This window comes from Onychostoma macrolepis, chromosome 16 (genome assembly GCF_012432095.1).
Source record: "Onychostoma macrolepis isolate SWU-2019 chromosome 16, ASM1243209v1, whole genome shotgun sequence".
NCBI classification, from domain to species: Eukaryota; Metazoa; Chordata; class Actinopteri; order Cypriniformes; family Cyprinidae; genus Onychostoma; species Onychostoma macrolepis.
Genome location: NC_081170.1, coordinates 16749731 through 16774314, shown reverse-complemented (window position 1 = coordinate 16774314; position 24584 = coordinate 16749731). Strand labels below are relative to the sequence as shown.

General features: G+C 36.0%; 3 protein-coding genes across 5 annotated transcripts; 1 reads left to right on the top strand and 2 right to left on the bottom strand.

The window, feature by feature from the left end:
- The first annotated feature begins 73 nt into the window (after positions 1 to 73).
- On the top strand, positions 74 to 2648 carry nsmce2 (NSE2 (MMS21) homolog, SMC5-SMC6 complex SUMO ligase). Its single transcript, XM_058747934.1, has 7 exons — positions 74 to 195; positions 702 to 833; positions 945 to 1057; positions 1156 to 1309; positions 1410 to 1504; positions 1661 to 1767; positions 2316 to 2648. The coding sequence occupies exons 2-7, from the start codon at positions 719 to 721 to the stop codon at positions 2425 to 2427; spliced, it is 696 nt and encodes a 231-aa protein (XP_058603917.1). The 5' UTR covers positions 74 to 195; positions 702 to 718; the 3' UTR covers positions 2428 to 2648.
- A 92-nt stretch (positions 2649 to 2740) lies between these two features.
- On the bottom strand, positions 2741 to 8487 carry tomm40 (translocase of outer mitochondrial membrane 40 homolog (yeast)). Of its 2 annotated transcripts, none has more exons than XM_058747926.1 (10): positions 8335 to 8487; positions 7581 to 7804; positions 7424 to 7491; positions 7242 to 7334; positions 6385 to 6486; positions 5947 to 6052; positions 5334 to 5456; positions 5166 to 5242; positions 4958 to 5060; positions 2741 to 3992 (listed from the first exon to the last, which is right to left on the bottom strand). In XM_058747926.1, the coding sequence occupies exons 2-10, from the start codon at positions 7801 to 7803 to the stop codon at positions 3853 to 3855; spliced, it is 1035 nt and encodes a 344-aa protein (XP_058603909.1). In that variant the 5' UTR covers position 7804; positions 8335 to 8487; the 3' UTR covers positions 2741 to 3852. The 2 variants fall into 2 exon arrangements, with proteins under 2 accessions (XP_058603909.1, XP_058603910.1); XM_058747927.1 differs by lacking the exon at positions 8335 to 8487 and adding an exon at positions 7873 to 8322.
- A 1267-nt stretch (positions 8488 to 9754) lies between these two features.
- ddx61 (DEAD (Asp-Glu-Ala-Asp) box helicase 61) lies at positions 9755 to 17568 on the bottom strand. Of its 2 annotated transcripts, none has more exons than XM_058747745.1 (14): positions 17411 to 17568; positions 15676 to 16657; positions 15479 to 15542; positions 15271 to 15375; positions 14209 to 14338; positions 13691 to 13837; positions 13094 to 13188; positions 12855 to 12977; positions 12586 to 12714; positions 12262 to 12378; positions 11829 to 11892; positions 11640 to 11741; positions 11323 to 11531; positions 9755 to 11240 (listed from the first exon to the last, which is right to left on the bottom strand). In XM_058747745.1, exons 2-13 carry the CDS (start codon positions 15849 to 15851, stop codon positions 11332 to 11334), a joined length of 1452 nt encoding a protein of 483 aa, XP_058603728.1. In that variant the 5' UTR covers positions 15852 to 16657; positions 17411 to 17568; the 3' UTR covers positions 9755 to 11240; positions 11323 to 11331. The 2 variants fall into 2 exon arrangements, with proteins under 2 accessions (XP_058603728.1, XP_058603729.1); XM_058747746.1 differs by having other exon boundaries at positions 11346 to 11531.
- Between the last annotated feature and the right edge of the window lie 7016 nt (positions 17569 to 24584).

Genomic DNA, 24584 nt, shown 5'->3' with positions numbered 1-24584 from the left:
ATTTGAAAATTTAGTTACGTTATTTATCATTTATACAGGTTGTAGTCACCAAATTTACCACAATTGTGTGAAACGTAGTGAGATATTTAAGATCACTTTATGAAATCGCTAAAAGTCTTTTATGTTGACGTCTAATTCGAGGCGTTTTGAAACCGGAAACGGCTACTGTGTGGCGCTACTTTTGGTGAAGCTAAGGTTTCGTATCAATTTAAGTGATTATATTTGCAAAAAAATATCTCAGATAAGTAGTTTGAATGTTTTAAGGAAATTATCGAAAACGAAAATGCTATAGCTTACCACTTAGACCAATAAATTGTTAGTACATTTTGGTAAAGAGAAAAATGAAAGTAATGGCATTATTTACAAATCATCATTCACTTCCAAAAGTGTATGACTTTCTTTTTTAGTTAAGTTTAACAATAAAGATGTCAGGCAGAATGTTTGGGACTGTCGGCCTCAGTCACCATTCCCTTAATATATATTTTTTCACACAATAAATGTGAATGGTGACATAGGTTGTTTTTCTGTTTATCATATCTTTTTGTGTTCTATTGAAGGAAGTCAGACAAGTGTTAAAGAACACGAGGGTGGGGAAAGATTTTTATTTATTTATCTGGGGTACTGTCTTTTCAAAGCATTTTGTCAACCCAATGTTTAAGGTGCACGTGAGTTTGTGGTTAGAATTTGTGCTCCCCATGCAGTCATTTAGCTGCCAAAGATGTCTCTAAGTTCAGTGCAGTCCACCTTGTCCACTCTGAAGTCATGTCAAGCAGATATTGGAGGTTGTATGGATATGGTATCAGACGTTGCGCTGGGAATAGTTGAAGCACAAGGTGAGTGATTTCTGAAAGATCATGTGACATTGAAGACTGGAGTAATGACTGCTGAAAATTCATCTTTCTTTTGGACGTACTTTTCGAAATGTACCTTATATTTGATTTCAGGTATGGATAACAGTCCAGCTCTGAAGAAGCTGGAGGAGATGATTCTGGAGTGCTCGAGACTGGACAGAGAAATCAACTGTTTTGTGGAGTCTGTTGATGAGACGACTGCTCAGGTTTGTCTTAACTGACTGTCACTGGTGCTTCATTTTGACACAAAGTCTTTGTCAAGTCTCCCATTGAGCCACCCTGGCTTTCTCTCTATGTTCTGTAGGTCAGACATGAACCTCCTGAGGCCATGGTTCACCTGAGAAACTCTGTAAAGGAGCGTTTCACTAAGCTTATGGATGGAGTTACAGATGCAGACCTACAAAGGCACAGCAAGGTTGTTGCCTTCAGAGACAGCGTCAGGAAATATGCCATGCAAGGTGAGGAACTCACTCCCTCTTGCAACACAAGACCGCTGTATTTTCCACATTGTAAGTGATGCAGTTTCTAAATATATTTTTATGCATAATGTACATGCAGCAGGTCAAACTGCTGCTGAGAATGAAGAAGAGGAGCTGGATGAAGACATTGCTGTAACACAGAGCCAGACAAACTTCATCTGCCCTCTCACCCAGGTAAATATTAGCATCATTTCACATCAAGTGCACAAGATGTTATAGCCCTTGAGTTCACATTTGTAGTAGTATTTTTGTGTGTTACTTGTATTCCAAGATGAAGAAACATAATAATGTCATATCATTCAAACCTTTTACTGTACCTTGTTCTGACAGGTTGAGATGGTCAAGCCAGTGAAAAACAAGAAATGCCATCATTACTATGACCAAGAGGCTGTACTTGAAATGATTAAGGCCAGGCACAAAAACAAGAAGAAATTTCGGTATGTAGTCACTGCCCGGTTCTTTCTTTATGTTCCCCTAAATAAATATACAGTTATTATGCATAGTTAATTTCCATATCCAGTCTGTTATACTTAACAGGGCTGCATTTATTTGATGTAAAAACAGTAATATTGTGAAATATTATTACAATTGAAAACAACTAATATATGTGATTGCAAAGCAGGAATTTTCAGCAGGCATTACTTCAGTCTTTAGTGTTACATGATCCTTCAGAAATCATTCTAATATGCGGATTTGCTGCATTTATTTTTAATGTTAAACTTAATGTTATTTATTAAATCTTAAACTTACACCAGTATTACATTTAATATCAATGTTAACACTTATCAATGATAAAAACAGTTTTGCTGCTTAAAATATTTGTGGAAACCACCATTTTGTCAGGATTCTTTGAATAGAAAATAGATTTTTTTGTTTCATTGTAAAGTCTTTACTGATCAATTTAATGTATCCATTGAACTGTAATGTCTAGATTCTAGAACAATGTAACAGCCACTGTTGCCAACTTTTCTGTCATTCTTCACAGCTGTCCAAAGGTTGGCTGCGGAAACACTGATGTTCAGCAGTCAGATCTCGAGTTGGACCTGGTTATGAAGAGAATGATCCAGAACCATAAGAGACAGAGTGGGAAAACTTAATTTGACTAAATCAGTCCTGCAGATGTTACAGTTGTTCTGTCTGTAATGGGGAAATGGTTTTGCCTGAAAGTTGAAATGTAGAACTGGAGACTTTTGTACTAAGATTTGGTTCATGTTAACCTATAACACATTTATAGTTCATGTTTGTAATACAAATATAAATGCACTATGCTTGTCCATGCTGACCCTTTTTTTTTTTTTTTTTTAAATAAACAATTTGCACTGATAAATTTATCCTGCAATCCTTAGTCAAACAGAGTAAGACTTTGTTCATCTCTAGCAATGACAATAAAAACCTGCTTCTTTTCAAAACTCAATTCACAACCAAATGTTTATTCAACATAATTGCACTGTAAAATAATCCATTGGAATCAGGCCAAAAGCCTGTTTTATAGTACTCCACCATGTCACAGAGACATGAAATCAGCATGAGACATGGGCATTAAAACCAGCTTAAATTGTACAGGTTTATTACAGTGTCTGCACCAACCCTTTGACTGCCCCAAAAACCTTTGACTGCGTACAACAACTAATTAAAACAATACAAACTTTGGAAATTCTTCCATGTGGAAAATTCAGTGACGCATTTCATGTCGAGACACATAAAAAGGACAGTCTGATTGGTTTACGCCCGGTTAATATGAAACCGGCATTCGAATTTGGCCCTAAGACCCTAACAAACAAATACAGGAAAAAGACCTCATGATCAAAAGTATCAGACGGTTCTGATTGAGTAGTTATATGAGACAAAGGGACACAGGCATCGACTTAAACAACCCATTATTTAAACCCAGAGCTTCCCATGCATTGAATTTTCATCATTTTGAAAAACAGCATTTCATTATTTAAGTGAATTATTCAAGATTAAGTCATTTTAATTTTTACATGAACAAGCCAAAAAAAAAGAAAGAAAACACACTCAAATTGCCTGACCACATTTATATAGACCAAAAGAAGTGTTTTTCGTTCACTGATCAAAAAAATGAAGACGGCATAAGTCTTTTGCTCTTAAGAAAACCGTCTTATGAAAACAATTATGTATCAAAAAGAAAAAAGAGCAAAGGCATGTCCACATTTTCTGACTGTATCAGAATGAATCATATTGTGAATATGGATACGCATGTCCTTTCAAAACACCAGTAATGTTATGCATATCAGACATACTTCTTCCACATGATGTGCATTTAAAAACAAACCTTATGTGACTGTCTGTTGATCAGATAACTGAACATTTAGATTGATGAGAGCTCTGCTGGACAGTCCTGCGAGCTCTTTGTCCTGGTCCGTCCATGTGAAGGTTCAACACACTAATACTGGGAGTCTGAGTCAGTTTCAGTGTTGGTCCATGTCCCCATGTCTCTTTGCACCGGTCCAAGCGTGGTGGAGGGTTGTATCTGTTGAGATTCTTGAGTCGCCACAGCCATTCTATCCGATGGTGATGCCGAAGCCACACTGAAACTTGTTCTTACGGTGGTTAAGGAAGGCGCCTAAAGCTAGTGATAGAGGAAGGGGTACCAGCTTCTTTTCCAGCGTCGCTCCCACCACCCAGTTGCTATCTAAAGAACCTGAAGAACAAGAAGAGGACAGGGAAGCTTAGCGATGGAACCAAGCTGGAACAAACTTGAAAAGTAGGTTTGCACAATTAATCGAAATAAAACCAAAATCACGATACAGCTTATAGCAAAGGCTGCAATTTAATGAAATAAATATAAACACACTGCGTGGTTCAGAGTGAAGTACGGCACTGTGTTCTTATGTGTGAGCATCTTATTATCCACTGATGTTTGAGCGTCTCAGCTCGCAGTACATTTTGTTCCATGCAAACTCTATCTCTGTATCCGCTCCGAGTTTGGAAAATTTTAATATGAATTTGTGGACACAATATGCACTAACAATCTTCCCAAACTTGTAATGCGCTTAACAATCCCAAACTGGATCAATAGCATAAAACCCTGACCAACAAAAAGCTTTAAAGGCTGTCTCTGGTTTTCCATCAATATAAAAGTTTGATGGTTTAATATTTGAAATTAAAGAGATTAATACAGCCATAAATATAAGTGCTGTAAGTTTACAGTTAAAATGCAAAATATAATCATTATTATATAATAACATATTATAAAATACTTAAATATTTTTTAAATACTTTTTTAGTAATATTTGTTTTATTTAGTAATAATCATACTTTTGATAATAATGATACTAATAAATTATATTTTTCTTAAATACTATTTATTGTGTTATAGTGAAATATTACAATAGTAGTATTTATTTTGATTTTATGTAGTCATTTTTATCATTTTAGTAATAAAAAAACTACTACTAACTATCATTATTATTTAATAGCCATATTGATATAAAAATAAAAAAATGTTTAAATCACATTTTAAATCATTATGGCAATTTTTAATCTGAAAAATCACAATCAGATTGATTCCCCAAATTGTCCAGTCCTACATGAAAGTGTGCAAATAATTCAAATCAATCTCAAATTGTTTTGAATGCAAGCGTTCCGAGAAAAGTCTTTCAATACCTTTAAAAAGCAGATTTGCTTTAGGTACATCCAACTGATAACCAAACGACACACTTGTGTCCTGCATCCGTGTGCTGGCCTCAAACTCTACCCCAATCTGGAGCTGTAGGAGGTGTTCAAATTCAAAAGGAGTGAGTTTAACAGATCAAGGGTCTTATCTTGTGTAACAAATCTGTCATTTAATACAGCTATTTACGGTATGAAGTACCTGGTCATTGGCTTTGTGGTAATATGACGCATGTGCACCAGCTCCTCCAACAGTCAACGTGGCGACATAGTTACTACCTGAGGATGAAAACATACAGGGGTCCAATCAGTACATTCAATCGAATTATGAATTTCTGCCAAACCTTAAATTGTGACACCAAATGACCACCTGTGTATCTGCCCACAAATGATGTGACGGTGCCCTCTTCTCCTGGCCTCCTGTGATAGACCAGTTCACCACCCAATACCAAAGCAGGAGACAAGGACTGGAGGTAGTGCGCCACAAGGATACCTAACAGACCAAACATGAAAGTCAATGTAAGCTCCTACGGATAAATAGTTTCCTCATAAAACTATTAAAAAGTTTGGCGTCAGTAAGATTTTTTTCAGCAAGGATGCATTATATCATATTACATCAAAGAAAAGTATCAACATTTCCACAAAAATATAAAGCAGCACAGCATGATATGAAATGTTTCTTAAGCAGCAACTCGATTACTGTTTGAATGATTTCTGAAGGATCATGTGACACTAAAGACTGGAATTTTGCCATCAAAAGAACATATTACACTCTACAATATATTCAAATAGAAGAGAGTTTTACATTTTTATTTTTTTATTCACAATATATTACTGTTTTTACTGTATTTCTGATCAATAAACGCAGTCTTTAAGAGAGAACATTACAAAAATCGTACTGACTCCAAACATGAACATAACCTCTTGTAATGTATTTTTGGAACTTGACAGTCATGGACTACAGCAACTGCAAGATATGTTACCAGATCCAACGAGAACATCTGGGTTGCCAAGGGTAACAGCAGCTGTGAAGTCATCGCCACGATATTCTGCATCACACTGCCAGTTTACAAACTTGTGTTGCTGCGTCTGTAATGCATCATTTATTCAGGCAATTAATAACAATACACTATGCAGCATTGCACCTTATTTTCCACAACAACAGATCTCTGGACAAAGCTGCAATTTTAAAGAGCATTAGATCATGTAATTGGGATTAAGCGCATGAAAGGATTTATTTCTTCTCACCATATTTTCAGAAATTATTTTTCTCACAATACGAGAGAAACCAGTTTAGCACATAACTGATCCAACTTACATTAACTGTACAATACATCTGTGTCATAAAAAAACTATACCATGCGTAGGATCTGCTGATTCACTTTCATAGTTTGTGAACATGACTGCAAAGTCGTGCATACCTGCATTGCCACTTTAGAGCGAGTGCGGCTGGTAAGCTGATGAATGACCTGTGCGTTTAGACTGCCTGTGTTGTCCATGTCACCTACCATGACCGGAAAAGACTGAGGGGGGATAGATTAAAAAAAGAAAAGACAGACAAAAAAAGGACAGGCGTTAACCACATTCTACTCAGCTTTTTATTCTGACAAAATATTGGCATAAAAATAAAGTGATTCTAGACAGTGTTATTTTAGTTTCACTGAGATACTATTATACTTTGTCAATATTTTAAATGATTTCTTTACAAAAAAATTAATATACTAAGGGTATGAGTGGTGTCATTGCATATATATCTATGATTGTCATAGGATTGTCTTTACTAACTGCCGTTCAGATTGCCATTTTTTTTCCATAATTATACAACCACTGTAATTTAAGCTTTAAAAAATGTCTTATTCAATTGCTTCAAAGAGAATATTGTAAGGTTATTTTAGTATCATTAAAATACTATTATAGTTTTTATTAATATTTTGAAAGTTTTATTTTTATATTTTATTAGTCTTTTTTTTCATAGAATCATTGAGATACTATTATAGTACTTATTAATATTTTGAATAATTGTTTTTTTTTGTGGCATTTTTGCCTTTATTATAATAGGACAGATCAGAACTGACAGGAATCGAAGTGGGTAAGAGAGAGGAGGCGGGATTGGGAAAGGTCCTCGAGTCAGGATTCGAACTCGGGACGCCTGTAGCACAACAGCACTGTACAAAGTTTATCGGCGCCGACATAAGTTTGTATTTTTATATCTTCTGTTTTCTGTATAGCAAGCTGACAGAAAAACACTAGTCAGTTAAAATGCAACTAAAAGGCTCACCTCTGTAGGTCCTGTTTGCTTGCTGCCCACATATGTGGCTCCGAATCTGTAACCAGAGTCCCCCAAGGTGCTTAGAGTAATTGTGTGACTAACCTGAGGAAGCAAATGAAGATGTTATATATATTTGTGTCCTTTTATATTTCATTTCTATGTAGCAGAAATATAATTGTGTGATATCTGACCTGGAAGTGATTACTCAAGCCCTTGTTGACAACCAGTCGTACCCCCTCCATCTGCACAGGGAAGACCTCTGAAAAGCAGGCAAAAAAGACTATAAGTAAACATAATATAGATCATTAAACGGTAAAATTTATGTCAGAAAATGACCCTAAGACAAACCTTTGCATTTCCGATGACACTCTTCAAATGTGCCGGGGTTGGCGAGAGAGGCCTCGCCGTCTGTCCCAGGCTGCCCCTGTGTGCCTGAGGAGGGTGGGACTGCAGACACCGGGGGCATGGTGAAACCTGGGGGTACCGTCACCAGACCTGCACCACCTGGGGCACTGCCACCCCCTGAGGCTGGGGGTGGGTTTGGGGAGCTGGCAGCCAACACACTGCCCATGCTGAAGAAAAATACAACAGTACAGTAAGATTGAAATAGCATTAAATGATATCATAAGCTGACACGAACCATAGGGCAAAAGGTCACGTTACTACAGTCAGAGACAGACTGGTAGTAAACAACATTTCTGATTCCAATAACAGCCACTTGTCAAAACCAAATGAAAACCTTCATCTCTCCCGGTTTACATAGCTGACAACTAGTCAAGCTGCGACTCTCTTGGCATGAAAGCCAGTTCTGCGCGCATAGCAACAACTAGAATCTAGCTCATTAGAGAAAAGTAGTGCACTAGCATGTGGAGCTTCATTCACGCCTCATTGGCTACATAGCAGGTAAGCTAAGGTTAATGCTAGCTAGCTAACATGCTGTGATGTAAAAGAACGAGTGGCACATATCTGAGTGAGACGCGAGAAAGAGGTTGTGTTATATACTAGCTAGACAGTCGTTTCTATCAGTATATGGCGGACCAATAAATAGCAAGTGTACGAATGCAATTTATGTAACTATTTGTAGGCCTCGTGCTATACTCACGTTTAGCAATGCAGTCCAGTTAAACGGCTGAGAGGCACCGGTAGAATGTAAGGGACAACCTACGTAAACGACGTCTTGGCCCGCCCATTCCGGCTGTATGAAGAGATGATTGGACAAAAGACACCACGACTGCCTGATGATTGGATACTGAGTATGTTGTCCTCGTGAGGTCATCGGAGAAGGAAATACGACGGCTCGTGACGTATATTCTCCACTCCTCCAAAGTTACTCTTCAAGGGTATGAGATGTACATTTGCATTTGTTCTTTATACAAGCATGTTTTCGTTGTGCTACCATAATACAACAATTAAAAAATAGACGAAGGGATGATGATAAACCAGTAGTTCTTAAAAATAAAATAAGTGATCCTAGACGTTTTAAAATAAAATAATAATAATAAAGTTATTTTAGAGACTAACGGTATTAGTTTTTATTCATGCGTTGATTTACATTTTCCGTTTTTTAATTCTAGTCATTTTGTTGTTTTTCCCCCCTACATTTTTATTAGTTTTTGTTCGTTTTTTTTTTTAGTACAGCAAGTTAAACTAAATTAAAATGAAAAAATGTGAACTTAGCTGATTTTTAAATTTTATTCCACTGATGCAGAATTGAGAAATATATTTAATAATTTTATATTCAAATATTTTAAGCATAAATGTTAATTTCTCTATAATCAAAGACTCATATATCCGCCAGGAAGGCCAAAGCTTTGCCTATAATATGCTTTTATTGCAAACAAGATTTCTTGAGAACTTTTTTCCTTTATCAGAGCACAAAATTCTCATCTGAGAAGTTTCAAATTGCTACATTCCCTCAAGCAGGAGGTATTATTAATCTTTCTCAGAATTGGCTTTCTTTTAGACACATTAACCTCCCAAAGAGGCTGAAATGCTTAAGAGATTGATGTTTGAAGCGTTTCTTCCATTTCAGCCAAGGAGCCCCACAGTAATGTGTTGCAAGTGGCAACTGTGTTGTAACCTCTCTGAAACTCGCCCTTTGTCTTGCTCAGACAAAGCAAGCCAAAACTTTCTCAGCCTTGGTACCTTACAAAATGGAATGGAGTTTCTAAATATTTAATGTCTGTTAAGAAAATGCTAGTGTGAAAAACTGCATAATTTAACTAGATTTTAATTTATTTAAATATAATTTAGAAATTGTAGATTGAGAAGAAACAGTTTAACATGTGGCCATTTAAACTAAATTTATCTGGTGGTGGTGAGAAGATTTAATGTACAAAATAGAAAATAGCTTCTTAGAAAAAAAAGTTAAAAATACACTTATGGCACTAAAAGTATGTGAAACAAGTTAAATCAATCAACTGCCTATACTATGAAGATTTCATTTACATGATTGATTTTGGACCAATTCCAACTGAATCACTGGAGTGATATTAGTTTCCATGATGTCAAAGTATTTGAAAGAAAACAAACATTTGGAGAATATGCTGGACTTTTATTTTGCTTAAAAGAGAAGGGACAGGATAGGCTGGCATTATCATTTGGAGCAAAAAGATTTGGCCATTCTCCCATGAATCCTCGCAGTAAAACATACAGCTTCTACTTAATACAACACATGTCCAAGAGAGCACAATTCAACATACAACAGGGGACACAAAAGTTTACACTTCGAGAGCTACCAACTTTATTACAGCTGCCATTTCATCACAGCATTTGAGCTGATATGTTGTAAAATATCCATTACTCTGTCTGTTTCTGTGCATTAGACACCACCAGGGGAAAACTGAATCTGATCGATCACATTTCATTGTTTTAATAAAACAAAACCTGACTATGTTTCAACGGGGGAAGGAAGAGAAACGTATATATACCTAACAACCTAAACTGCCCTTCAGATTTCAAAAATGCAGGCTAAACTGCTGAAATTGAAGTCTGGCCTCACCAAACATCTGAGCTGGGGTACTTGGTTGTTGGACACAAGCAAATCTATTGCTCACCCAGCCAATGTGGAGGTAGGTACTGTTACCAACAAACTGGTGGGTCAAATAGAGAACAAGCGATTTATGGGGTTGAGGTATTAGAGAAGTCTAAATCTAGCAGGTAACAACTTCCACTGACAATCCTGACCAAAAGAGAGTTTCGTTTTTTTGCACCACGCACCTATAGTGCTCCCTCCTACCTAGAGGAAGTATATAATAGAGTAAGGCACTTAGAGAAACAGAAATGGCCGAAGTAAGCATGACGATGCAGAGACTGACTTTAAAAAGGGGTTGAATGTTTTCGATAAACTTTTGGGAAAGATGACATGGTGGCGAGTCAAAAGTTAGCCAAAGAAAAAGGTTGAAGTGTTGTGTTTGTATTAGAACGAAAGCACAATCCGCTCTATATTCATGCACACACACAAAGCTGTGAACAACCAACAGAAGATCATTATGAATGTGTTAAACTTCCTCACTGGTTTACCCTGCTCAACTGTAAAGCTCTGAATAAAACTCATTTATTATATAATGCGCAAAAACCTTCCACATTAGGCGCTGGATAGACAGCACTAAACTTTACTGCTTGGGAATTTGTTTTTGGCACCCTCTTCTGCCACTATTTTCTATTTCATTGTTCTGGTAAACAAAATGGGGAAAATTCTAATGAACAGCAGTTATGGACGGTGAATGGTCTTTGCCAGTGCTCTGGATCCAAAGAATAGTGGCTTATTGTGCTCCAAATGGAAAAGGGGTAAGCTGCCTCAGTGAGTCCATCGAGAACAACAAAAACCTAATGACTTTATACTGGCCCCCAAACCAGTGGCAGCTGATCACATTTTACCATGGCAGTTCCAGACCCCTGAAGCATTTGGTGAGGAAAAACTACAATAAACAAAAGAAAACAAGTCATCTTTGCATCTGTCTTCAGTAGAAATTGTGCAGAATGCCTAGCATTGGTCCCTTTATTCTCCTAAAAGAAAGGGAGATATTGGTATATTGTCACGTCTGAACAAGTTCTTCAGATCAGGTCATTTAGGACATGGCCTTCTTACCAGTAAGGGTTAATTAAGCTCGCCTGCTTTGTGAGTAGCCTCCTCTTCATCAGGGTTCATGGAGTGAAACTCCGCCACATAGAGGCTCTTGTCAATGCTGCTGGGTATGGGCTTTATGTCAGTCATCAGCTGGTCCTCAATGCCCTTTAGGTTAAAACGATCTTCTGAGGTGATCAGGTTAATGGCCAGACCCAGATGACCGTATCTACCTGAGAACACACAGAAAACACTAAAATACACTACATGTAGACACAGCAGCAACAACAGATGAACAAAAAACCATAAAACAACCAGTCAAATCCTGAGCAGATGGTTACCTGATCGACCTATGCGGTGCAGATATGTCTCTGCATTTTTGGGGAAGTCAAAGTTGATCACTACATTGACAGCCTGGATGTCAATTCCTCTTGTGAAAAGATCTGTCAGAGGAAAGATCCCATCAAAAAGGTTTCATAAGCATTTGGGGAAATCCCTGAAAACAGTTCTATGAATGTGGCTATCCGTACCCGTGCAGACCAGGTTCCTACACAGTCCGTTTCTGAAGTCATGGAACACACGATTTCTGTATTCCTGCGATAATATAAAAATTTAGTAAAAAAAAGAAGAAAAAAAAAAAAGAAACACACGGTAAAAACAGAAAATTTTAAAATAACTTTTCTATTTTCCATTTATTTTAAAACTTAATTTCTGATTTGGTGCTCAAGAAACATTTCTTAAGTAAAAAAAAAAAATTGTGCCACTTGGTTTTTTTTTTTTTAACGTGAATTTTTTTTTTTTTTTTGAATTCTTTGTCAAAATTCCAAAGAACATTAAACAGAAACCTTTAACATTATAAATATCTTTACTGTAATTTGATCAATTTAATGCCTCCTTTTTGAATTCAATTGTAATTTCTGTAAAAAAAAAGTGAAAAAGTGTTTAATGTATTCTGAAGCTGACCTGCATCATCTTGGCATGGATGTAAAAGCAGGAATAGCCAAGTTGTGTGATCTTCTTGGCAAGGAGTTCCACCCTTTGGGTGGAGTTACAGAAGATGATTGACTGGTTGATTTGGAGCTAGGAAAGAAGAAGACATAAAATAAATATAAATGCAAGCAGCAATGAAATTGTCCTAGGAGGTGAGGAGGTGACAATACGAAGACTTGAAGACAATACAGTTACTCAACTGTAGTATGCCAAAGAAGCTTTGGAATACTACAAATGGATAACTTGCAAAATACCAGTCAAATTTAGGGCATATCTGTAAAGAGAATGGTCGTTTACCCTGGAGAACAGTGTGTTGAGACAGTGCACTTTCTGTCTTTCTGTCACATAAGCATAGTACTGAGTGATGCCTTTCAGTGTCAGCTCATCCATCAGATTGATTTCATATGGCTTCTGAAGGTGTTTGCTCTACACAACAGGAGAGTGTCATTAGCATGATTAAACAAGACATATGAGAAATAATCCTGGATACAGTAGGACATTTATCTTCAAAAAGACTAGACTGATTACATAAAGCGAGGTGTTATTACAACAAGTGAAGCTCTCACCATAAACTTCTGCACACTGGTGGGGAAAGTGGCAGAATAGAGCAGAATCTGGCGGTTTTTAGGCAGGAAGCTGATGATGTCCTCAATGAGCACCACGAAGTCTTGAGAAAGCAATTTATCTGCCTGTAAAAAAAAAAAAACAAAAGGAAAGAAAGAATCAGACACCATGAACTTCAATTTTAGCATTCATTTAGAGAATATGCTTAGTTGGAAATCTTTCTTGCATTATTTTTCCTCACCTCATCCATCACAATCATCTGAGCTTTGTCAACCTTGGCCACACCTTTCTTCATCAAGTCAAGGATCCTTCCTGGGGTAGCTATTATAGCATGTACTGAAGAGACAAAATAAATAAATAAAAAAGAAGGAAAGGTTAACAATAGGAGGGGGGAGGAGGCTGTATTCATTAAGTACATTGTCTTCTAAATTCTTTTAAATAAATAAAATTCAACTGTCAAGATGACTTGCCCTGTATGTTAGATCTTTAACCCATTATAATCAAGAGCAGATAATTATGAAACTCCTTAACTAACATCACTTCTCTTTGAGGAACAAGGAAGCACAATTTAAGAATTGCTTAAATGACTGTGGCCTGGCAAGAGGACAAGACTTCAGAAAAACAGTCAGTAGGTGTGACATCCCGACAAAAAAAAACTTGTGGAACATCACCTTTAAACAAAATATACTGAAGAATTTACACAAGTGCTTTAACAATATGATTGCCTATAATTTTAAATGTGTCAATTAATTTTTATTACCCACATTTAGTTTTGAAATCAAGTTTTTTTTCAAGCTTGGGAAACTCTCAAAGATGGTAGAGAACTCTCATCAATTACCAGTCTCATCAAGACGCATGATGTCATCCCTCAGGTTAGTGCCACCTGTTGTAGCCATAACCTTGACGCCACCAAGGTGCTTGCTCATGTTGATACTTATCTGGCTCACCTGCAGAGCCAACTCACGAGTTGGTACCAACACTATGGCTAAAACAAAGTTGGGGAGAGAAAAAACAATAAATAAATAAGAGTTAAAAATAATCAAATTTATAAAACTAGCATTCAAAAGCATGGGGTTACCAAGATTTTTTATTTTTTTGTAAATAAATTAGTACTTTGCTCAATTTAATGTCCTTGATGAATAAAAGTAACACCTACAGGCTTTTACATGGTTACAAAATTGTATTATTTCAAACTGTACTAAAATTAGTAAAAAATTTCTGTATTTTTGATCAAATAAATGTATCCCTTGCTAAGCAAGATACTTCAAAAACACAAAGTCTTACAGACCCATATGTTTAAACGGTATAATTAATGCATTATACATAACATATTTGCATTTCATATTATATTCCAACCTTGAACATAGTCCTTCTTCAAGTCAATCCTTTCCAAGAGGGGGATGAGGTAGGCTCCGCTTTTACCTGTGCCATTTTTAGCTCGGGCAAGAATGTCCCTCCCTGACAAGACAATAGGAATACTCTCCTCCTACAGGGACAGACAGTGTAGGGGACAGAAAACAAAAAACAAACAAAAAAACAAGTCAAGGCTTATTTGACAACCATTCGGAAAGCCATAAGCCAAGCAGACAAAACCAATCAACCACATTGGTTTTTATAAATGTGTAAAGTATAATAAAAATGTGTGGTAACACTTTATTTTAAGGTGTCATAATACAGAGTAATTACCTAATTAAGTACTTAGTAGTAGTCGTTGTACTTACATGAAACAAAATGTACTTACCATATAACCAAGTTATGGAACAGCCTGTACTTACAGTTTGTAATTATGTACATGTAATAGGCAGCTACTGTTACACATATGTAACAGACCGAGTCTGTTACACAGCTACTTTTACACTTAAGTACAATCTTGATACACTTTATTTTAAGTAGCTTATGCCTGTGTAATATTCTGTGATTGTAATGTAATTAGAAAGATATTACATGTATTTAAGCTGTGTACTGGTGGGTTAAATCAAACTAAGGTGCAGCTGGATAAGGTGTACAGAATAGATACATATGAAGTACACTTAAGTACAATCTTGATACACTATTTTAAATAGCTTTTTTTTTTAAGTCTATGTACTTACATTTATAATTACAATGTTTAAGTCTGCAACATATGTAACAATTTTTGGTTACATAAGTAGCTGTGTAACAGACTCGGTCTGTTACATATGTGTAACAGTAGCTGCCTATTACATGTACATAATTACAAACTGTAAGTACAGGCTGTTCCATAACTTAGTTACATGGTAAGTACATTTTGTTTCATGCAAGTACAATGGCTACTACTAAGTACTTAATTAGGTAATTACTCTGTATTATGGACACCTTAAAATAAAGTGTTACCAAATGTGTTTATATAAATGTGTACAGTATATAAAGGTTTGTAACAGTGTATATGGTATAGACTACCTGGATAGGGGAAGGCTTCTCCCAGCCCATTTCGAAGATGCCCATCAGCAGTTCCCTCTTAAGGCAGTAATCTTCAAACTCGTTTCCTTTGGTTGCAGTCACATCCTGTCAAAAAGGAGGATGTTTAAAGTCAAAAACTGGGAGTAAGTGGACCAGCAACCAATTCAAAATACCACCATCTAATAAGAACACAAGTTTTAAAACTTACTGTGGTTTTCACTCTCATGTCTTTCGGTGGAAGCTGCAGGCACTTCTTCCAGTCATCACCAAACCTAGAAGAAATTGTTCATATTCAACTTTATACAGTTATATTCATAACAAACAGTTAAATGACACGATTGATGGAAGGAATCAATGTCAAAAGGAACCAGAGTCTTCAAAATATTTTAAATTAATAAAGATTACCTGATACCACCACTGCTTTGGGGTATACTGCTTCCTTTCTGGGGCATCAGAGGTGTTTTTCCCGACTGTGATGAGGAAGTAAGCGATCCTGACTGGAGGTTCATGGGCTTGGACTGTCCATTCTGTTTGCTCATTGGCATGACTGAAGCAGGGATTTCTGTTCTCGCTGTAGCCATTGTCAGATGTTTTCCTCAACGGTTTCAAACAAATTAATCTTTTAGCCTTTTTTTTGTCTGTTTTTGCTACTTTTCAGCTATTTGTAAAACTGTTTTACCGTTACGCTCACTGCGCTTTTGTGTAAACAGTTTCTGGTACGTACAGACCTCTTAAAAAGAAGAGTGCCTGGCGTATAACAATTGTTTATAATAAGCTCTCCCAAAAAAGGAGAAAATTATATTTATATGAATAAATATATCACAAGCCTAGAGCCAACGTACAAAATAACTAGCAAACAGGTACTTGTAAAATTCAAGTCTTGCACAAGGATTTTCAAAAAGGCAAGTTAGCAAAAAAATCTATTAATGCTTTTCAAAAGTCACTTTTTACTTTATCCCTGAAAATGTACAAAGTATTCACTTTTATTTTTTTCTAATTTATTAATTTTTTAAACAGCTGGATTGCAGAAATCCTGTAGTACCCTCTGTATTTATTTTGGTATCAAAAAAGAAAATATATATATATATAAAGTATTTACATTCAAAAGCACAAGGCTCAGCTAAAGGTTTTTAAATGTGCTCTTAATATTCCTGTATTCTCTTCGTCATGAGGAATTTCAAACTTTGCTCAGTGTCACTTGCTCCTCTTTAACCTGCTGAAAAACTCCAAACTGAGCGATTTCAAACTTAAAGTCAATGCAGAATTATGAGTCCAAAATAACGTTAACAGCTCATAAGTGTTTCCACGCTTGGCTTCGCGATGTCTCGTTTTTTTTCCTCACTTGGTCACAGTTCCTGAACACTTAGTGGAGGAATTTCTGGAGCACCTGCCAAATATTAAAGATATAACATAAAATTATCATCATATAAAGCATAACTATTTCTTGCAGGGAGTAAAGGGGTAGTTTCACAGTTTGTCTTTAAATACTTTTGAACAGACGTGTTCGAATTAGATTAAATGGAACAGAATATATATATATATATATATATATATATATATATATATATATATATGTCGAAAACTGCTTTGCTTTCAATACATTCTGCTAGCAAGGCACCCACGTTTAGCTAATAGTTTCTAACACTTATTAAAAGCGTTGGAACTTATATGATAAGTAGGATTAATAACACATCTGATTCAAGTCGAATCTGATTCAAGGTCATTTAACGTTACTAATTCACTAAAGGTTTACCGATTAGATCTGAAGCGAAAAGTGTGCATGAGAGTCATGAGTTGTTTGCCGAGCTAACTGAGGCAGCACAAAGGTGGTTTATCGACAAAAGTTTTCTCCTTTCAGATTCAACGCGTGAGTTCAGGCAAGCAGTTCCCAACATTAAATAAGAACACCACAGCGCAGCACATTTTTCTGGGGACATGGTGAACTTTGTTTCCTGAGGAGTGGGATACAGGTGAACTATATTTGAAAGAGCATGCTAGCTCAACCTGCCAGCGGTTACATTGTTACACGGTTACACAGGTTAGCTTAGCTAGATGCTAACAAGAGCGCAAGAGAGACCCGCTATGCACGTTGGGAAAGATAACTGGCTAATTCAATTATAGTTATGTCCAAGTTCGTTACCTCCGAATTTTGAAGGATTTGAATCTTCGAGGATTTGATTAATTCTTCGAACGTTTCTTGAGAAATTCTTTGTTGCTGTGGCTTTTGTCTCTTCCGTCTAGAGATTAAACATGGCCGTGCGCTGAATCGATCTAGGAGGACATATACGCACGAACCGAAATCGACCAATCAGGTGACAGAGTTTGAATTTGGTGGGCGGTACCATTATCAAATCCGCCTCCGTGTATGACTTTTCTAAAAGGAACATATTTATTATTATTGATCTGTTTTTGCTATTAGGAAAATGTTATATTCATCAAACTAAATAGAGTAACTTAAAACCCAATTTTGCTTATTTTCAAACAGCCTTTAAGGCTTATTTAGAATCTATAAAGTCTTTAAAAAATCGTAAAGCCCAAATATGCCCTTTTATTTATTTATTTTTCTCTCATTTTATTAAATTTTTTATAATTTTGTTTATTTTTTAAAAAATATTATTTTATTGTTTTTTATTTTATTAAAATTGTCTCAATTTGTATTTACAAAATGTGTAAATATGAGAAATATGTGAAGAACTTGCTGTTGAATTTTGTAATTTTGAAAGTTCAATAATAATAATAAAAAAAAAAACTTCTGTGTAGGCACTTTTAGACCTGTGGACGTATAGAAACACTTTTTACACATCATAGAAGATTAAGAATATTTATTTCATAATAGATTGCTTGTTTCTTACACCACAAGTTGAATATTTAATTTTAAGCAGGCTCTTCAATGACATGGCAATTTTTTTAGTTGTGAAATATTTAGTCATGTTAGAAAAAATATATATATTATCGATATGAATAATTTTCACAACAGATATATTGAAATGGTTTGTGTTTTAATCGTTAAAGTTTAAAATATGAAATAATGGAATAGCTATATTTTGTTAAAGGTGCTGTATGTATGTTTTTGACTCTTCTAAAGCCAAAAAAATTACATATGTTTGTAGGTATTTAGGAAACATGTTATGTTTACATAGCTGTTTCTCTGAAAAATAATGCTATAGCTACTCTGAAATGTGCGTTTCGGGCAGATTCCGCCAATATTATCCGTCTGCAATAGAGTGGGGGAACTATGATGTCACTTTGTAGGCGAAAACCCGGATGCGAGTCAGCATTTTAGCACTTCCAGTTCCAACGTCCCAGAGTCAATGGGTTTTTTGAATGGGATTTTGGTTAAATCCCTAAAATAAGGTCCGTGGTTCACACAGGCTCAAGATACTTTCACGTTTTATTCTACGACATAAAACACACCAGTTACATCCCACTAGTGATTTTTTAAGCTGTTATGTTTCTTAAAAAAGACGGTTGCTAACAAGTTGCTAAATGGGACTACAGGCGCTGTCGGACACATTAAACATCATCACACCGAACAGTTTATCAATATACAGTATTTTCCAGTTGTAGTATAATTTGTAATTCAATTAATTTTAGGATAACCAATGAATAGTTTACAGCATTTTATATTGTTGTTTTTTTTGCTTTGCCCCGAAATGCGAGTCATGTTTTCAGAGGGAAGATGCTTGTTTTATCGCTTTACTGACACGGAGACTCTCCGCACCATAAGGTAAACACATATTAAATGTGAACACCACATTTGCGGGCTTAACGTGGTGAAAGTTAAACTTTAATGATGCATATTGCTTAAAGGCACGTAAAAATTAAATGTTTGCGGCCACATGAAGCGGTTAGAAAACATAGATTGAGGATTTCCTTGAAGCACGGATAAAATAACATTTTGTGTACCAATCCTAACAAAATGAGAGCTGAAATGTGGTACTTTGTTCACTAAATAAATAATGTTATAAGTTTGAAACAGTTGTCGGGAGCTGGTGGTGACGCTGAAGGCGAGCGACCGTGGTGCTGTAGTTCGTTTATAGCCTAAGTTTAGCTTTTTAGTTCTCACGCTTTTATTTCGGCTTCAAAATTCGTCAAAGTTATATTATCTTGTCAAGATTATCTTGATGGACAAAACGTGTAAGTTTCATGAACTATGGTTGAACACAGAGCTTATTTTTTGCGATAATCCAAAAGCCTATGGGAAAATCCTATTGGCTTTTTGTCGAAGGAACCAGTTTCATGCTAACCGCTGATCCGCCTACAAAGTGACGTCATAGTCCCCCACGGAGGCTGCACTTTCAGGACCGCAGTTGTAGGACCGCACTTCTAGGACCTTAAGTTTTTTGTGACAGCGCCACCTACCGAGCCGGAGAACCGCAGTCCCAGGAACGCATGTCCAGGACCCTAGTTTTGGAGGACCGAAAAAAGTGCCACTAAGGCAGCATTTCCACCCAGTTTTAACTACATTAGAATTTTAGAAATTGTTAAAAGTTATATTACACCCAAATACTACTTTCTTTATTACAATTAAACCTGGTTCCTAGGAATGTTGAGTAATTATTGGGTCTAGGTAGCATAATATAATAACTCAAGTAAAATAAACAAGGAATCATGGTATAGTCTTTTCAGTCACTAGATCAACCACATTTTCAAGTACAGAGGGAAGACACAAGGATGACTCTGGGGGTAGATTTAAGATTGTGTATATTTTATAAAATAATATATTACAACAGTTGAACTTGAACACACACAAAAACAAATTTGTTCATGACGTGAACCACATAGAAAGAACTTCATGGACGACGTCTTCACTGACTCCTAAGAGAGAGAAAGAGAGAGAAGTGAATGAAATAAGGAACATTTAGTTGAACATGTTATACTCTCTAATTTTAAATTCCATATTTAAAAGACCTTAGTTACCACAGAGCGCACACACATATACGATCCAAAAATAATTATATCAATCTTCATACCAATTAATGTTCATAATACTATTATTGAATGTTCAAAGATTTGGAAAAAATTTATTTTGATGTTGTGGGAACAAAGGTTCTTGAAACATTCATGTCAACAAAGCCCATCTGAACTGAGAAAAAAAAATAATAGAGAGAGATGCAAGAAATCTGAATAGAAATAACATATTATTGACATGACTTTAAATATTTAAAGCACACGTTGTGATGTATGCACCTGGATGCTCTCCCCTCTTTTCTCAATTGTTTCTCTATCACCCTATTCAGTTCTTCCACTTCACTGAAATAGTAAATGGAGAACATAATCACTGTTAACAGAAATACTGTTAACGCTTAAAAAAAGGATACATTGGGCATTGTGTAAAAACAATTCCAATACTTGACCTATTTATTTATTTATTTTTTGTCATACTATTGCCTGCCCTGAGCTGTGTCCTTGAAAGCACTTCATATAGAGTACAGTACACAGTAAATGACACGATCTAACACGTGGTATTTTAACAGTCAATTATTATGATGGCCTCTCTGTTATGTCTGACTATTAAAATGTCATATGTCTCAACCAACATTATAAAACCATGTCAAAATGAAGAGATGTACTCATAACATGTATTGTATGGTAACGTTAAACAGGCTGACTGTGAGCATGTGACAGTTAAAACATTAAGATTATTTTAACTTAATTAAAATGGAAAAACAATGAGTAATTAACAAGCTTTCACAACGAACGTGATACAGTTTATTGTGCTGTCAATAATTCAACACAGGCTTATCATGCTAACAAATCATTTTACAGCATTAGAGGCTAATATATGATGGCTATGAATTCAAGACTATTTAGCAAATCACAATCACTTCAGCTACGTTAACTTTCCAATGAAATGCATCACAATTGTTTTTAATGTTAAACAAACAAAAATGTATTCACGTTTGATACTCACACTCTGACTGTCATCCATCTTCGCTGGTCCTCTAATTCGGTAGGTGGCGTTGTCACTAAAAACCTAGGGTCCTAGAAATGCGGTCCTAGGACTGCGTTCCTGAAAATGCAGCGGTTTTGCAGGCAGATGCTACTCAGATTCCGGGCTAGAACTGCAGTACCCATTTCAACCGCTAGCTGGCGATATTACATACAGTTGTCGGAAAACACAGCGTATTGCTGTCAAGGAATCATGTTATGTTTACATAGCTGTTTCTCTAAAAATATATATAATGCTAGGGGTGGGCGATATGGTATAAAAATATCATATCACGATTTATTTTTAGAAATATCACGATTTTATCACGATTCTTTGTCATGTTGGTTTCTCTATTTTGTTGTCTGAGTACTACAGCCAAACTAATAGGTTGTTTGCACATGACGTCACTGATGACGCGCGAAACGCAGCTGGAGGGCAGGAAGTGATTTTTCTCCACAGGAATCAGTAGCAGAAACTCAAAATTCCTGTGTTTTGCGTTGTTTAAGGATGCTCAAATCGGCCAAACCGAGAAACCACAAGGAGCTTTTATTGTGTACGACAATTTGTTGTTCATAAGAGGGGGAAAGTCAAGAAACTTACTGAAAAGTGGCTTGTAAACCTGCGTCTGCGGTCGGGAGGAGCGAGGCGGATAATGCTCGTGTGTGCAAATGGTTAATATCAAACTTCAGAATCACGTGATTGCAAACAACCTATTATTATAAAGACAAAGCCTTTCAAGCTAACAAAATATAAAAAAGAATGGTGGATATTTAGGCCAAAGTGGGCGAAGATAAAAATCTTTGTCATTATTTTATCTGTTATTAAAAATGAGAAGAAAGATACAGCTTACAAATACACATAATATACAAATAAAACACAGTGTTTTATTTTCAGATATTTCACAGGAGCATTTAAGAAACTGAATGAACAAATATAAAAATAAAACGCTATATAGATTAATTCCTATTAAAGCATCTGTATTAAAGTTTTTCAGTCAAGAGTAGTGAATGATTTTTCTCGTTGTGTTTTAGTGTTTTATTAACATTAAAGGAATAATTCACCCAAAAATAAGAAGTGTTTTATTTTTATACCATCATTTACTCACTAAAAAGTTGTTTTAAACATGAATGAGTTTCTTTCTTCTGCTGAAAATAAATGCTATTTTGAAGAATGTGTCCAAACAGTTGCTGGTCCACAGCGACTTCCATGGTATATTTTTTTCCTGCTATCAGATTCAGTGTGGACCAGCAACTGTTTGGTTACCCACATTTTTCAAAATATCTAATTTTGTGATCAGCACAAGAAAGAAATTAATACAGGTTTGGGACAACATGTGAGTGAGTAAATTATGACAGAAATTTAAATTTTGGGTGAACTATCCCTTTAATGACAGTCGGCTGCATCTTTAGTACTGTCCCTTTAAGTTTAAGACCTGCACACATCTTAATATACAGGCAAGCATCCGTTTCTCTCTTAACTGTTTACTTTCATTTTAGACATAACCAACTGAGCTTATACATAAACCTCATGTGTTCTGACAGTATTAGCGCTAAAGACAACTTAGTTCAGTGATCAAACGGTGTTTAACAGGTTTTTTAGTGCGCGCGCTTCGGGTGTACATGCTCAGAAAAAGCGCATGTCAGAAGAACACGTGAATGAAACGTTTAACCAGTAAGCCATTAAAGCACATGCAAAAAAATTACTTTTGTGATTGCGAATAAGTGCGGTGTCCCGTGAGAATAACTCTACTGCTGAGTTAACACTGATCTATGTCGCGTTGTACAGTATATTGACAGTATATAGAATATAGAACAGTATACGTTGTACAGTATATAGAATGTGCGCTGTAGCACGATATTACGATATTTCTTAAAAAGCAGATTGTGGAGACATTTTTATCGTCCACGATCAAGAATCGTCATATTGCACACCCCTACTATAGCCAGAGGAATGCCTGTGTTTTTGCAGTACCCATTTCAACCGCAAGCTGTCAATCTTACATACTGCACCTTTAAAGGGGTCATCGGATGCCCATTTTGCACAAGTTGATATGATTCGTTAGGATCTTAATTAAAAGCCTATAACATGCTTTGGTTAAAATTTCTCAATGGTAGTGTAAAAAAACATCTTTTTTACCCAGTCAAAATCAGCTCTGTTTTCAGGCCGTTATTTTGGTCCATGTTGCTTTAAATGCTAATGACTCTGCTGCACACGTTTTTAAAGCACTGCGCATTATAACCAATCACATAAGATTCTGTTGAGCTTATGAATGCAAGGACCAATCAGAAGCGTTCAGATGAGTCATCGCGTTACACCTCGGGTGTACATTATTTTTCTAATAATTCAACGGACCGAACTCAATTATTCCGTTTATACTACGGTTGCCACACCTCAAGACATCGATCAGATTATATATTTCAAGGCATTCGTCCAGTATTTCTACTTAAATCGCTATTGTGAGTAGGATTATTTCTTCCGCATTTCATCCAACGCCTCCGTTGCTAATTCACCGCGCGCGCTCGCTGACTGAATTCTCTGGTGAATTCTCTCCTCAGAAATAACAAAGTGAAGATGTATGAATGTAAGTAAGATATTAATTTCACAGTGTAAACCGCTTTAGAGATTATTATGGGAGTTTTTGAGAGTGCTTGAACCCGCTGGACTGAAGTGAAAATGTTCTTTGATAATGTAAACGTTCTTTGCTCTTTTTGTACAATGAAAGTGTTATGGGCTAATTAGTAACACAATGTTTTAATTAAATCCACATAAAATACAAAGTCAGTCCTATTATATGTTTATGGTATGACACTCATTTCATGGTATGTCATCTGGTACTTAAGTAAAAAGCAAAGTTTATGCAAAGTTAATATTACACTATTAGGGTACTTCGCCCATTATAGATCAACTAACATCTATAAAGGTGCAAAATGCATTTACTTGCACATATTTGAGAATCGAGAGATTTCATGATATATTTTGGGAATATTTTGAATAAAAAAATAATAATACATAAGCCTATATCAGTTATACAGTGGAATTGTGGCTGCTGTGTGTCATATGACAAGCATGAGAGCCCCCCCCCCCTTTCACTCGTGCCCCCTCGAAAATGATGCCCCTGACATACAAAATTATTTGTCCAAATAAACGAAACATGATGAAATATTAATTTTAGTTGAAATTGTTATAGATTACTTCTAGAAATTGCAATGATACATGCCATGGTGAAAAATGACTGAATTAATAATACTTAAAGGTTAGGATGAATTTTAAAATTGTGCCCCCTTAAAGCACAAGTGGCCCCTGTCTGGACCCCCCAGTTACTGTGGTCTAGAACCGCCCCTGCATCCAACAACAAGAACACCTCAGTCGCTTAATTGGAGAC